This window comes from Lucilia cuprina, chromosome 3 (genome assembly GCF_022045245.1).
Source record: "Lucilia cuprina isolate Lc7/37 chromosome 3, ASM2204524v1, whole genome shotgun sequence".
NCBI classification, from domain to species: Eukaryota; Metazoa; Arthropoda; class Insecta; order Diptera; family Calliphoridae; genus Lucilia; species Lucilia cuprina.
The window spans coordinates 33,800,067-33,813,428 of record NC_060951.1 but is presented as its reverse complement, the minus strand read 5'-3'; the positions used below and the strand labels follow the sequence as shown (position 1 = coordinate 33,813,428).

The window sequence follows — 13,362 nt, the reverse complement described above, 5'->3', positions numbered from 1 at the left end:
ATAAGTTTGTTTCATTTTAAATTTCAAAATTTACACACCATCATGATGACAGTGCATTAAAAAAATTTGTTGTTGCTTTTAGTGTCTGTGCGGTAATGTTGCTCGAAGCAGGAAGACATCAACTTATAATTGACTTTTATTGCTGGAGTTACTGGCAAATTTACGAAGCAGCATCAAAGTTTAATTCCTTCATCTGTTGAACATTTTTTTATATTAAACATTCACTATCGTGGGTATATACATAGGTATTATACGTTTGTGATGATATTTGCAATGTAATTTTTTTGATTCATAATAGACTTAGAATTACTTTTTGAGTTTATTTAGATATATGGTATACACATAATTGGGACGAACGACGAATTTCGTATAGCACGACGAACTAGTCGACAACAATTCGTTGCGTAAATTCGTCAAATAGAACACAATCAAATTATTCGAACTGCAAATTCATTTCAAAAATTTTTTGTTCGAAATTGAAAAAAGTAAGAAAAATTATCTCACGATTTTGAGATAATTTAAAATTTATTCGAATATTATTTCGAAATTAGAAAATGTAAAAAATTGGCCTCGAAAAGAACTGAAATTATATTTTTGTGAATATCCCCAATTTTGAGATTTATTTAACATCTTCAAAATTTTTAGAAATTTTTGGAACTTAAGTTCGAATTTTCGAAATTTTTATTTTTAGTTTTTATGACCCAGAGGTTATTTTAAGACCATAAAATTTTTTTCGAACATAACTTCGAATTTTCGAATATAATATTGTATTGTTATTAGCTGTACTTACAACCGCCAAATTTCAGAAAATTCGGGCCACCGGAATTGGTCTTAAATCAATTTTCCCCATTTAATTCGTCGTTCGTCTTCTTAAGAAATAGAAATAAAACTATCGCACAGTTCGTTACGTATGACGAATTTCGTTATACGTGCGTATTTTCATATACATTAGTGTGTTCTATATCTGACAACGAAAATTTGTTCCGAAAAATTCGTCGTTCGTCCCAATTGTGCGTATAGCAATATTCGTACGATTTCCGATCCATGTAATCATTGTGTTAAAAACACAAGAACTTGTAGAACCTTTGCACTCTAAAGCTTTTTTAATCGGATCATTTTTTTGGATCCATATAAATCGCTTTTCAGATAATCACATTAACATTCGATATTAACTTGCTAAATATCGCGATGAAATTTGAATTCGACTAGTGTTATTTAACTAATTTTTAAATATCATAGATATAAGAAAAATGTCATATCGACTTTACCACCTCATTTGTTGTAGTTATGCACATATAAACAAAATGGTTTAAGCATATAAAAGTTTTATTTAACTTAAATGGAAAATTAGTTTGATTAAAGAAACATAACTATACATGCATAATTATTTGAAATGTCTTTAAAATGAGCAATTTATTCATGTGGCAAAATTTTGAGGGGGAAAAGATATTGCTGTGCAAAAATGTAGACACAAATGGAAAAAACTTTATACTTCTTTGGGGTTAGAACTTTTTGGCAAGTTTTATGTTGGTTATACTGTTTATTTTATCAAATGAACAGGACCTTAAAAAATTAATAACTTCTAATAGATATCGAAGTCACTTTTTAAGAAGTACAAAGATGTTGTTCTTGTTGTTATAACAGCTGAAACTAAAGAATTTTTAATCCGGGGGTTCTGAATTTAGGTCCAAGCCAAAAAATTGGGCTACTTCAGAAGGGTTAGTCCATAAATCCATTGGGCTAAGTGAAGTAGGGTGGGTGCACAGTTCAATATGTGGTGGGTATCATGGGGACTCTGTCCACATGCTGGGCATATATTGGGGTCTATGCGGGACCAGTAGGCTGCTGTATACGAGTTCTGAGCTAAGGGATCCTGTACATACCTTGGTATGCTATCCTCGTATACACAAAGGTCCTTCCTGACATGCCTCGTGGGAGCATCCAACTGTGTGATGTTAAAGTTGGTATGACTCCTCCGGTGACATCCCAGGAGGAACTATTTATTCAGTATGACATTATGTTCCTTGACTGGGAGGACCTTTGCTTCCTCGTGTAAGTGGGGCTCTGATGTTATTTGCATGCAGCCCGTTACAGTCCGTAGGTTAGCATATAGGCAGCTTTGAGAGCTCTAAGAAAACCGACAGCCGGGCTGTCAACCCCAGCAACAACTACACAGCTGAGAATTCGAATTAAGGACTTCGGTTTGTTAGTTAAATGTTCTGGTTTTCAGATAAAAATTTAATGTTTTATTTTTTCAAATACAATTCTTAACGAGCAATTAAATAAAATGTGCAAACAAAGTGCGAAAATAAAGTACATATTTCTATATGAGATTAAAAGAGAGTCATTACTGAGGAACTTCAAAGTAATGCAGATGGTAAGTAGTAGTCATTGAAAAGTAAGTGGTTAAGGAAGTACAACCACCTACCGAAAAAGTACCAAAATGTCCAATTTAATAGGCTCTCATTTACTCCGCCTTTGTAGACAACAACAACACACAGTTTTATTTGTAACATGTTGTACTTGCTCTGTCTTGTTTTATAAATAAGCAAAATGAGTACCAGAATAACATTTCTCATATGATGCTGTTTGTTATTGTTAATTATTTTCGTCTAAGCATTCACAATAAATCAAAAATTTAAATGTTAATGTAATTGCAACAAAAAACATAGAAAATCCTCAAAAACATAAACAAACAAAACATTACAACGACCAAAAGCAACAACAACACAAACAAAACATTATAATGTCAAAATACATTAACAACATTAATTCCATGGTGTTACAATAACAAAATAAACGCCAACATTAAAAAATACTCAAGTAAGTATTAGTTTCTACGGCAGGTTCTTAACGTCAAGCCAAAAACGAATTAACTACCTAACTCACAACGGTACAGAACGTAATAGCTAACTGAGCTCTCAGTAAGTAAAAAACAAGTAAGAATTAGTTTCTACGTCAGGTTCCTAACGTCAACTTCCGTAAGCCAAAAACGATTTAACTAACTCACCACGGTACAAAACGTAATAGCTAACTGAGCTCTCAGTAAGTGGAAAACAACTCTACTTAAACCAAAATGCAAAAACAGTGACGTCACTAAAACAAAAACAAAACAAACAACAACAATAAAAAGAAAAGGGTGGATAAAATGCAAAACCTTTGAAACAATTACAATACTGAATTAACAACAATTTAACAATAATAACAGTTGTAAAGAAAGTGCAACAATACTAACGCTTTTGACAAAAAAAAATCACATTTAATATTCATAACTTTCTTACTTGTTGTTTTTCTATAATTGATTTCTTCACAAGATAGTGATGGATGTTGACGTCAGCATCTAGAAATTTCTTAAAAAATACACGTGAACACTATTTTTGTTATTAGCACTTGTTAGACACTTAACTTATACTTTCAATTATTTTAATTTTTCATATATTATGAAAGACTTAATATTAAAATGCCACTTTATAAATTTTAACATATTTGCAACCGCTTAGTTTAAGGCTTAAAAGAGAACTAATAAAAAGTAGAATATGAAAATGATAGGAAAGAGCTAAAATGTCAAAATCAGTTTTCTATCAGTTTTTTTTTTAATCTTGAAGAGTATGCTAAGGATTTTGCGTGTTTAATTTTTACACATTCATTGACATTTCTCAAAGAATAAACGCATTAAATGCGCAATGTTATTATAGTTGGAGACATAACTATATTTTATTTATATAAAAACAAATAATGTAGCCTATCTTAAGGCTGATTTTAATATACTGTGTTTTCTAATATGTATATTATTCTGTATTAATTATTTATATAAACAATATTGTTCAATGGATGTTAAAATTTGCTTTAAATTAGGGTTCTATAGTTGAAAAGACTTTTCGACTTTTTGCATTTTATGAAAAGTCGACTTGCGACTTTTTGCATTTTATGAAAAGTCGACTTTTCGACTTTTTGCATTTAGTTAAAAGTCGCTTTTTTGATTTTTCGACTTTTTTCATTTAATTAAAAGTCGATTTTTCGACTTTTAATGTTTTATAAATAATCGACTTTTTTCGACTTTTTCCGACTTTTTGACTATTTTCGACTTTTTCCGACTTTTTCTGACTTATTTCGACTTTTCGACTTTTTCCGACTATTTTCGACTTTTTCCGACTTTTGGACTTTTTCCGACTTTTCGACTTTTTACGACTTTATTATTATTATTATTATTATTATTATAATTATTATTATTATTATTATTATTAGTATATAAAAAAATTTTATTTATATTTTTTCTATTTGTTGCAATTTTTTGAATTTTTTCGACTTCTTCCTATTTTCGACTTTTTCCGACTTTTCGACTTTTTTCGACTATTTTCGACTTTTTCGGATTATTTTCAATTTTTCCGATTTTTTTCGACTTTTTCCAACATTTCGACTTTTTCCGACTTTACGACTTTTTACACTTTTTTCGACTTTTTCAGACTTTTTTCGACTTTTCTATTCTATTTTCTTTTCTATTTTCGACTTTTTTCATAGACGATAGTCGAGTTATCGACTTTTTTGGAACAAAATAGTCGACTTCGATTTTTTTAGACAAAAAGTCGATTGTTCGATTATTCGAATGTCGATTTATAGAACCCTACTTTAAATAACAAAAAATAACGAAAATAGTAGATTCTTTTTCTTGAAATTATGTAACAATAATAACTGCCAAATTGCACAGTGTTGCCAATACTTGTGCATAATCCAAAGACGCTAGATTCTTAGCATAGCTTAAGGAGGTTAATAAGTAAATAGAAAGTGCGTATTATATTTTATCTTTTCTCTTTTATTCATCTTTTTCTTTTGTTTGTTAGTTCTCCTTTAAACTTTAAACTAAGCGGATGCAAATTTGTTAAAATTTATGAAGACGCGAGTAAAAAGTTTTTGTTTTTAAAATAATTTATTAAAAAAAGTGTTAATTAAGTGAAAATAATAAAGATATATGTAATTAAGTGTATTAGTGTTTGTCCCCATAAGAAATTAAGTAGTTTCGGAATGCTGCCGCCACCCACTATCGCTTCGCACAGGCAACCTCAAATATGTACAAAGGTAAGTTTGTTTTTGTAAAATTTGCAACAAATACTTACAAAATAAAACAAATTGCATGAAAAACATTTGTTAGGATTTAGTAAATTTAACTATTTTATCATAATCGTATGATATTCTTAATAAAACATCTTTGTATTATTGTTGTTGTTGTATAACAACTGACACAATAACAAAACATAGCATTGTTTTTGACACAGGCCGTGACTTGCTAAAATCTCCAGCAGCAGTTGTTGTTGTTTATGAAATTTGTTGGTGCGTTTGTTTTGTTTTTGCGATAGCAGTGTTATTGCAATTTGTTTGTGTATAGTAGGGATCAGGTCACACCGATTGCATTGTAAAAACACTTCTACAATAAATACTACCCTTACAAAAACAACATGCAATTTGTTGTTTGTTTTGATTGTTGCGTTTGTAAAATTTGGCCATGGTTTTTGTTTTCTTTTCGGTGGGCTTTTAACACATGTTACAGTTGCCGTTAGGATTGTTTAGAATGTAAATGGGGAAGAGAATAGATAGTTTTTATTAATTCTTAAAAAAATTAAGGTATATTAAAGATTTTGCTTAAGCATAAATATTTCCAATAAATTAAACGAATAATTAACACAATGTTGTGCCGAATTTTGAAAACCATAGGAAACTAAATAAAACAGTCAGCACGAAATACCACTTTTAAAACGAATATGTTTTCTCTTAACGGTTATTCCATATGCATAGATATATCTAAGTTTAATCTTAACTTACTGTTCCTGATGCAGTAATACAGAAACGATTTAATTTTTTTGTACTGACACGAATGTTTCTAAACAATGTTTTATTAAACTGAAGAGTTTTAAAATAGCTGTATTCATGTGTACATTAAGGATCTCCAAAAAGATAGATAGATAGATAGATAGATAGATAGATAGATAGATAGATAGGTAGATAGGTAGATAGATAGATAGATGGCTGAATAGATAGATAGATAGATAGATAGATAGATAGATAGATAGATAGATAGATAGATAGATAGATAGATAGATAGATAGGTAGATAGATAGATAGATATATAGATAGATAGATAGATAGATAGATAGATAGATAGATATATAGATAGATAGATAGATAGATAGATAGATAGATAGATAGATAGATAGATAGATAGATAGATAGACAGATTGATAGGTAGGTAGATAGATAGATAGATAGATAGATAGATAGATAGATAGATAGATAGATAGATAGATAGATTTCGATTTAGATTTACAGGTAGATTGGGATTGAGGTCCTGCATGGACAAATCTTTATAGACTTTAGCTATGTAATTATCGAAACCTGTCATAAAATGGTGTTTTGTATGGCCTTTATCAGTTATTAATCGAATATTACAAAGCGCTGAAAGGATTTTCTAATTCCACTCTTAGTCCGCAAAGACTTTACGGCGTTCACCCTAATATACAGATGTATATATGCTTTATAGACATTCGTTACAACTGCATTATAAAATGTCATGTATTTTTAAAATGCTTTTTTGGCCTCACCATTGTAATCTGTTTCGTTTGTTGAGCTCTTCACACACAGCTCCCCAATTGGGATTCTACTTAATGTTAGATTGCATTTCATTTGGAGAGTGTTGGGATACAACTTAAATAACATTTTCAACATTTTATCAAGAAAAGTAATGAAAGAAAATTTACTAAAAGAAAACGAATATTAAGAAAATTTTAATAATTACACTGGCCGACAAATTTTTAATCCAAAAACTAAGGTATAATTTTCTGAAGAATGTAAGAATTTTGTATGGATAATTTGCGTAATAGAACTAAAGTAAGCGATTAATATCTTTATGAGTGAATTTAAACACTAAGCAGTCAAGGTTCATTCATCGGGTCTGTGGTAAAATAATTCTATAAGTTTTGTACCAACGATATTTCTATCAAGATTTATTTTACGATAATTTTCCAACGCGGTACTTTAAATCATACAAGTATTGTGTGCATATTTTTGGTACAATAAAATACTCAAAAGCTATAAATCCATGGAGAAATCTTTTTCAACTACTGCATACCTTAAGTAAATGTTCCCAAAATTTTGTTTTTACAAATATATATTTTAAATATGTTGCATTTACTACATCCATATGAAGAGTGCAAACAATTTTCCCAGCGAAAACATAATAATGAGTTGTAATTACCCAACAACTTATACTTAAATTTTTTACAAGTAATAACTCCTTATTAACAAGGCATCATCGTAAATACTTATTTAACCTCTTATTTGTATGCGAGCGTAGTACATACTTGCCTCCAGTTATGGTCACATAATGACTTGAAGCACATTTTATGATATTAACTCTTTACTAGGCAATAAAAGTTTTTGCTGAGGACTGTTTCCTAATTATTTATAATAACAAGAAGACATGATTTATTTTCTTTATAATCACGAATTATACTTTTTATTTCAAGTCGTTTTGTATGTAAAGCATGTTTAAAATGAAGATACGAATAAACGGCATTATGAAGTGGATAATCTTTTAAATGGGATTTCTTAAATGGATTCTAAAATTTAATTTCTCAATGGACATTTCGTGGTGAGGGGCACATGACATTTAACTTGCTTTCCAATTTATGTCAGAGTACTTACAAACATTGATTTACATTGATCTGACAGGAACAACATGATTTTGATCTTGGACCTGTTGCACATGTGATGGTTCAACGACAACATTTTTAACTTGTTGTTGTACTCCTTGAGCTACGTTTTTACGAATTTGAGTAGTAATTGATTGTATATCTGTGGGTACTTTGGCATTTTGTTTCAGAACAACATGGGTATTAATGATTTGATGTAAAGACTTTTCAGGAACTACAGTTTTCTTTTGGACCTGAGCTACATGTTGATTGATAACTTGAGGTATGTGTTGATGGATTTGTTGAACAATGTTTTGGATGTGGGAATTTAGTGCAGATTGTTGTTGACCGGCTTTCTGTTGAACGACAGCTACATGTTGACTTACGATTTGTGGAACATGTTGGATTTGGGAGGGTTTTTGTCCATTCTTCTTTTGAACTTGTTGGACGTGCTGCTGAATAACTTGCGGTACATGTTGATGGATTTGTTGAACTATTCCTTGAACTTTAGGAGGAATGACTGTTTCCTGTTCGACTTTCTTTTGCTGTTGAATTACTTGGGGAACATGTTGATGAACTTGTTCAACAATACCTTGGACTTTGGGTGGAACTACTATTTCTTGTCCGACATTCTTTTGGACTTGACTGACATGCTGATGTATTACTTGGGGAACATGTTGTTGAACTTGTTCAACAATACCTTGAACATTACCCGGAACTGCGGGTTTCTCTTGTACTTCTCTCTTTTGAACCTGAGCAGCATGTTGCTGAATTACTTGAGGTACATGTTGATTAACTTGTTCAACAACTCCTAAGACATTAGCTGGTATTACAGGCTTTTCATGTGCATCTTTCTTTTGGACCTGATTAACATGTTGCTGAACTACTTGATGAACATGTTGATGAACTTGTTCTACAATTCCTTGAACTTTAGGAGGAATAACGGTTTCTTGACCGGACTTCTTTTGAACTTGATTAACATGTTGCTGAATTACTTGGGGAACATGTTGATGAACTTGTTCTACAACTCCTTGAACTTTAGGAGGAATAACAGTTTCTTGACCGGACTTCTTTTGAACATGATTAACATGTTGCTGAATTACTTGGGGAACATGTTGATGAACTTGTTCTACAATTCCTTGAACTTTAGGAGGAATAATGGTTTCTTGACCGGACTTCTTCTGAACTTGATTGACATGTTGCTGAATTGCTTGGGGAACATGTTGATGAACTTGTTCTACAATGCCTTGTACTTTTGGGGGAATTTCGCTTTCTTGGACGACTTTCTTTTGGACCTGATTAACATGTTGCTGAATTACTTGAGGAACATGTTGATGAACTTGTTCTACAATTCCTTGAACTTTAGGAGGAATAACGGTTTCTTGACCGGACTTCTTTTGAACTTGATTGACCTGTTGCTGAATTACTTGGGGAATATGTTGATGAACTTGTTCTACAATGCCTTGTACTTTTGAGGGAATATCGCTTTCTTGGACGACTTTCTTTTGGACCTGATTAACATGTTGCTGAATTACTTGGGGAACATGTTGATGAACTTGTTCTACAATTCCTTGAACTTTAGGGGGAATAACGGTTTCTTGACCGGACTTCTTTTGAACTTGATTGACCTGTTGCTGAATTACTTGGGGAATATGTTGATGAACTTGTTCAACAATTCCTTGAACTTTAGGAGGGATTAAGGTTTGTTGTCCAGCTTTTTGTTGGACTTGGTTCGAATGTTGTTGTTGAAGTACTTGGGGGATATGCTGATGAACTTGTTCAACAATACCTTGAACTTTAGGAGGAATAACGGTTTCTTCTCCCGCCTTCTTTTGAATCTGATTAACATGTTGATTTATCACTTGGGGTACATGTTGATGAACTTGTTCTACAATTCCTTGAACTTTAGGCGGAATAACTGATTCTTGACCAAGTTTCTTTTGAACTTGATTTTGTTGATGTTGCTGAATTACTTGGGGTACATGTTGATGAACTTGTTCAACAACACCTTGAACTTTAGGAGGAATAACGGTTTCTTGTCCGACCTTCTTTTCAGCTGCACCAACATGTTGTTGAATCACTTGGGGAACATGTTGTTGAACTTGTTCAACTACTTCCTGAACATGACCGGGAACTTGCACTTCTCTTTTATGAACCTTGGAAACATGTTGCTTTACAACTTGCGGTACATGAGAATGTATTTGTTTGACAATTTCTTCAACTAGAGAAGGGACTTTACCTTGTCCAGCAACATGTTGTGGTACCTGAGAAACTGGTTTCTCTTTGATTGCTCTAGTTTTTACATGATGTGCCACAACTTGTGGTACATGTTGATGTACTTGTTGAACAACCTTATTTACTTTATCGGGAATTTCCATGGTGGGCTCAACTTTTTTCACAACTACTTCAGAATTTTGTTGTTTTTGTTGTTGATCTTGTTGTTGTTTTCTTTGTTGGCTAATGACTTGGGGAATATGACTTTCCGCTTGTTGCATTATATTTTTAACATGTTCCTGTAGTTTATTAATTTTTTGAATCACAAATGGTGGCACACCTAAAGTGGGAGTGGATACTAAAGGAATGTGTAGCTGTTTTTGTTGCTTCTGTTGGGCAACATGTTGCAAGACCTGACTGATGTGTGCCTGAATAAATTGCTTAATATGTTGCGGTACTTGTTGACCATTTATTTTAGGTTGCTCAACTTCAACCTTAAGTTTTCCCTCCTTAATTTGTTGCTGCACTAAAGGAATCTGTTGCTTAACATGTTTAATATGTTGCTCAACAAAATCCTTAATATGTTGAGCTGGCAGACGTTCACCTTGTTGCGTTGCTGGAGTTGATTGCTCAACTGCATAGCAACAGCAAAGAAGAGCTGAAATTTATTTTAAAATAAAGTTTAATATTTTGTTTTTTTTTTTTGTGGCATTTCAACGTAACCTTACCTAATACTATAAGAAATCTCATGTTGTAATCCTTTCAAGTCTTTACAAAAGACTGTACAGTTTTGGGGTTTTAAACAACAGTTTTATACCTTTTGTAATTTGTTTGGCCTGTGTAAGTTAAGAAAATTTTCACTTTATTTTATTCTTTAAATGTCCCAAAATACATTGTTGTGTTCCTTGTTGTTGATATCGTATGCAAATTAACAGCAAGTTATATGTAAAATTAAAATTCCAAACAGTTTCAGTGTTCTTAAACAAATCGTTGTAAAAAACCGGTTATTGTAAAATGCAACAAATTCCCAAATACTTAAATTATTAAATTTATGTTATTTTAAAAACATTACAGGTGTCTTCAATTTATTGAAATCCGTTAAAGATGTCTGGCGTTTATAAAAAATATTTGACAAATATATTTACAGTATTGTTTGAAAACTAAGCAAGTTATTGAATTGACTCAAGTTTGCAGGAACAGTTGATTTTTTTATGTTCATTAATAATTATTTACTTAAATCTTTTTTTAATCATTAAAAATTGCTTGGCTTACGAACAATACTGTAATTGTAGAAATTATGCAATAATTGTTAAATATTTCATCTGTTTCTATATTTAAAAAAATATCTTTTAAAAGTTTGCCATAAATTTCTTATAAATAAACCAGTTTATCTTCAGAATTTTAACAGTAACCTAGTTAACTTAAGATAAGATCATTGGAATTTTTTTTTTTTAAACAATATGAAATTCTTAATATTCTTAACATTATTATGTAAGTTCAGAAAAGTAAAAATTTCCATTACTTCTACTACTACCTACCACTTCACTTAATAACAACTTTTTGCAGTTTTCATTTCCCAAACGACTTGCAAATTCATACACATACCTACTGTCTTGCCACCCCATAAATGTGCCTACAGCTGTCCAAACTCTGATCTGACACTATGTGCCACTAATGGCCAGTGTAAGCAGGAATTTCAAGGAGAATGCCTAATGAGTGCCTACAATTGTGAACATCCTCATAAACCGTTTGTTATCATTGAAGATTGGAAGTGCAAACAGAGTGGTGCGCCAAAGTGTAGAGAAAATGAGTTGGAAATTTAATAAAGGAAATGTCAGAATGCTATAGAACAATAAAACAAACTCAAACATGCTTAGTTTGTATATGGAAATTTTAAATTAATTAGATAATCTTTGTGTAAAACTTTACCAGTTTCATATTTACGTGATATCTATATACTACTTGCAGGATTAGTAGTATGTTTTTAATAAAAGCTTAAAATTGAATTAAAAATTTAGAGTTGTAGTCAAAGTAAAAGTTTTGTTTTGTTTGTTTTAATTATGCCACTAAAAACAAGATTGTCACTACTCTAAGTTTAAGATCCAAATTTTTAAGTTCCAGCTAATGCTAAATCGTATTTATTATGAGACTGGTGAAAGTGGTGACTTTGACAAAGATCAACCAGTTTAGTAAGACCTCATTCACATTAGGAAACTTTTTTGGGAAACTTTTGATTTTTGTGTGTGACAGAAAGAGAAAGAAATATCAACCATCTCTTTCTCTCACACACAAAATCAAAAGTTTCTCAACAAAAGCACCAGGTCTAAGTGCCGGTCCACACTAGGAAACTTTCGTAGAGAAACTTTTTCTTAATTCTCTTTTGAAGTTTTCTAAATGTCCACACATAGAAACTTTTGTTTCGGAAACTACTTATTAATTGCATTGATTTGTTGTTGTACGAATGAGAAGAATAACAAAAAACAAATTTTCGAGTACGGGAAAGTTTCCCGGGGAAACTCCGTACCGCGAGAGAGATGAATGATATTCCTTCTCTTTCTCCCTCATGCAAAATCAAAAGTTTCCCAACAAAAGTTTCCTAGTGTGGACCGGCAGTAACTGGTTAGAAAATTTGAAGATTTAGACAATTTAATGCTGTTAAACTCAATAAAAAACAGTGATATCGGATGCTGAATGGTGAAATGATTTATGTGAACACCTGACATGTTGGCCGTATTTAACTGTGGTCTTTTTAACCCACAGAAAGAGCCCACAATAGGTATCTTACACGGTATATGGTATTTGGTTCTACCGGTTAATGTACAACCAAGTTTATAACCACGCAGATGGGATGGTCTATGTTGAATCGGCAAAAGCACATAGAGACGTATTCGATAGACCGACTTTGTTCTTACTCACAGAGAACACTCTCTGCTCATTTTTTAAATAATTAAGCAAGTTGCATTAGATCAGGGATGTATTTTTTTGTAAACAGCTGTTTCCATCTTACTTAGTTATTGTTATACGGATGGAATTTTATCGTGTACTTCACACGATTTTTTCATACCCATAGAGAACAACATCCGACACACTCACATCAGGTATACTGGAGTGTTAGATCCGTATACTTCTACATTCATCCTGTATCAAATACACCTAAAAACTATTAATTTCCAACACTTAAGCCCACTGTCACTCTCTCGGCAACATCACCGAACTTATCCCGAATCATAGATTTCACTGTGCATTCTCTTTCCCTGTATTTGAGTTTAAACCTCAGATCATAAAAGGACATCAACCAACTGATCAGCTAGGAAGAAGTCTGCGGGCAATGAAACACCCGTATTACCAGTCTATGTGGCTCTTTAGTTCGACCCCATATTTTCAGCAGACTGGTGGTACCAATACATGCAGAGTGCTCTCTTTTCCAAATGGGGTCTTTAAACAGAGTAACATGCCCCCGGGGGAAAGT

General features: G+C 32.0%; 2 protein-coding genes across 2 annotated transcripts; one reads left to right on the top strand and one right to left on the bottom strand.

The window, feature by feature from the left end:
* Positions 1-7,472: 7,472 nt before the first annotated feature.
* LOC111679979 (titin-like) lies at positions 7,473-10,789 on the bottom strand. The gene is made up of 2 exons (XM_046946587.1): positions 10,622-10,789; positions 7,473-10,551 (listed from the first exon to the last, which is right to left on the bottom strand). Exons 1-2 carry the CDS (start codon positions 10,641-10,643, stop codon positions 7,703-7,705), a joined length of 2,871 nt encoding a protein of 956 aa, XP_046802543.1. The 5' UTR covers positions 10,644-10,789; the 3' UTR covers positions 7,473-7,702.
* Positions 10,790-11,353: 564 nt separating this feature from the next.
* On the top strand, positions 11,354-11,881 carry LOC124418994. The gene is made up of 2 exons (XM_046947050.1): positions 11,354-11,384; positions 11,460-11,881. Exons 1-2 carry the CDS (start codon positions 11,354-11,356, stop codon positions 11,714-11,716), a joined length of 288 nt encoding a protein of 95 aa, XP_046803006.1. The 3' UTR covers positions 11,717-11,881.
* The last annotated feature ends 1,481 nt before the right edge of the window (positions 11,882-13,362 follow it).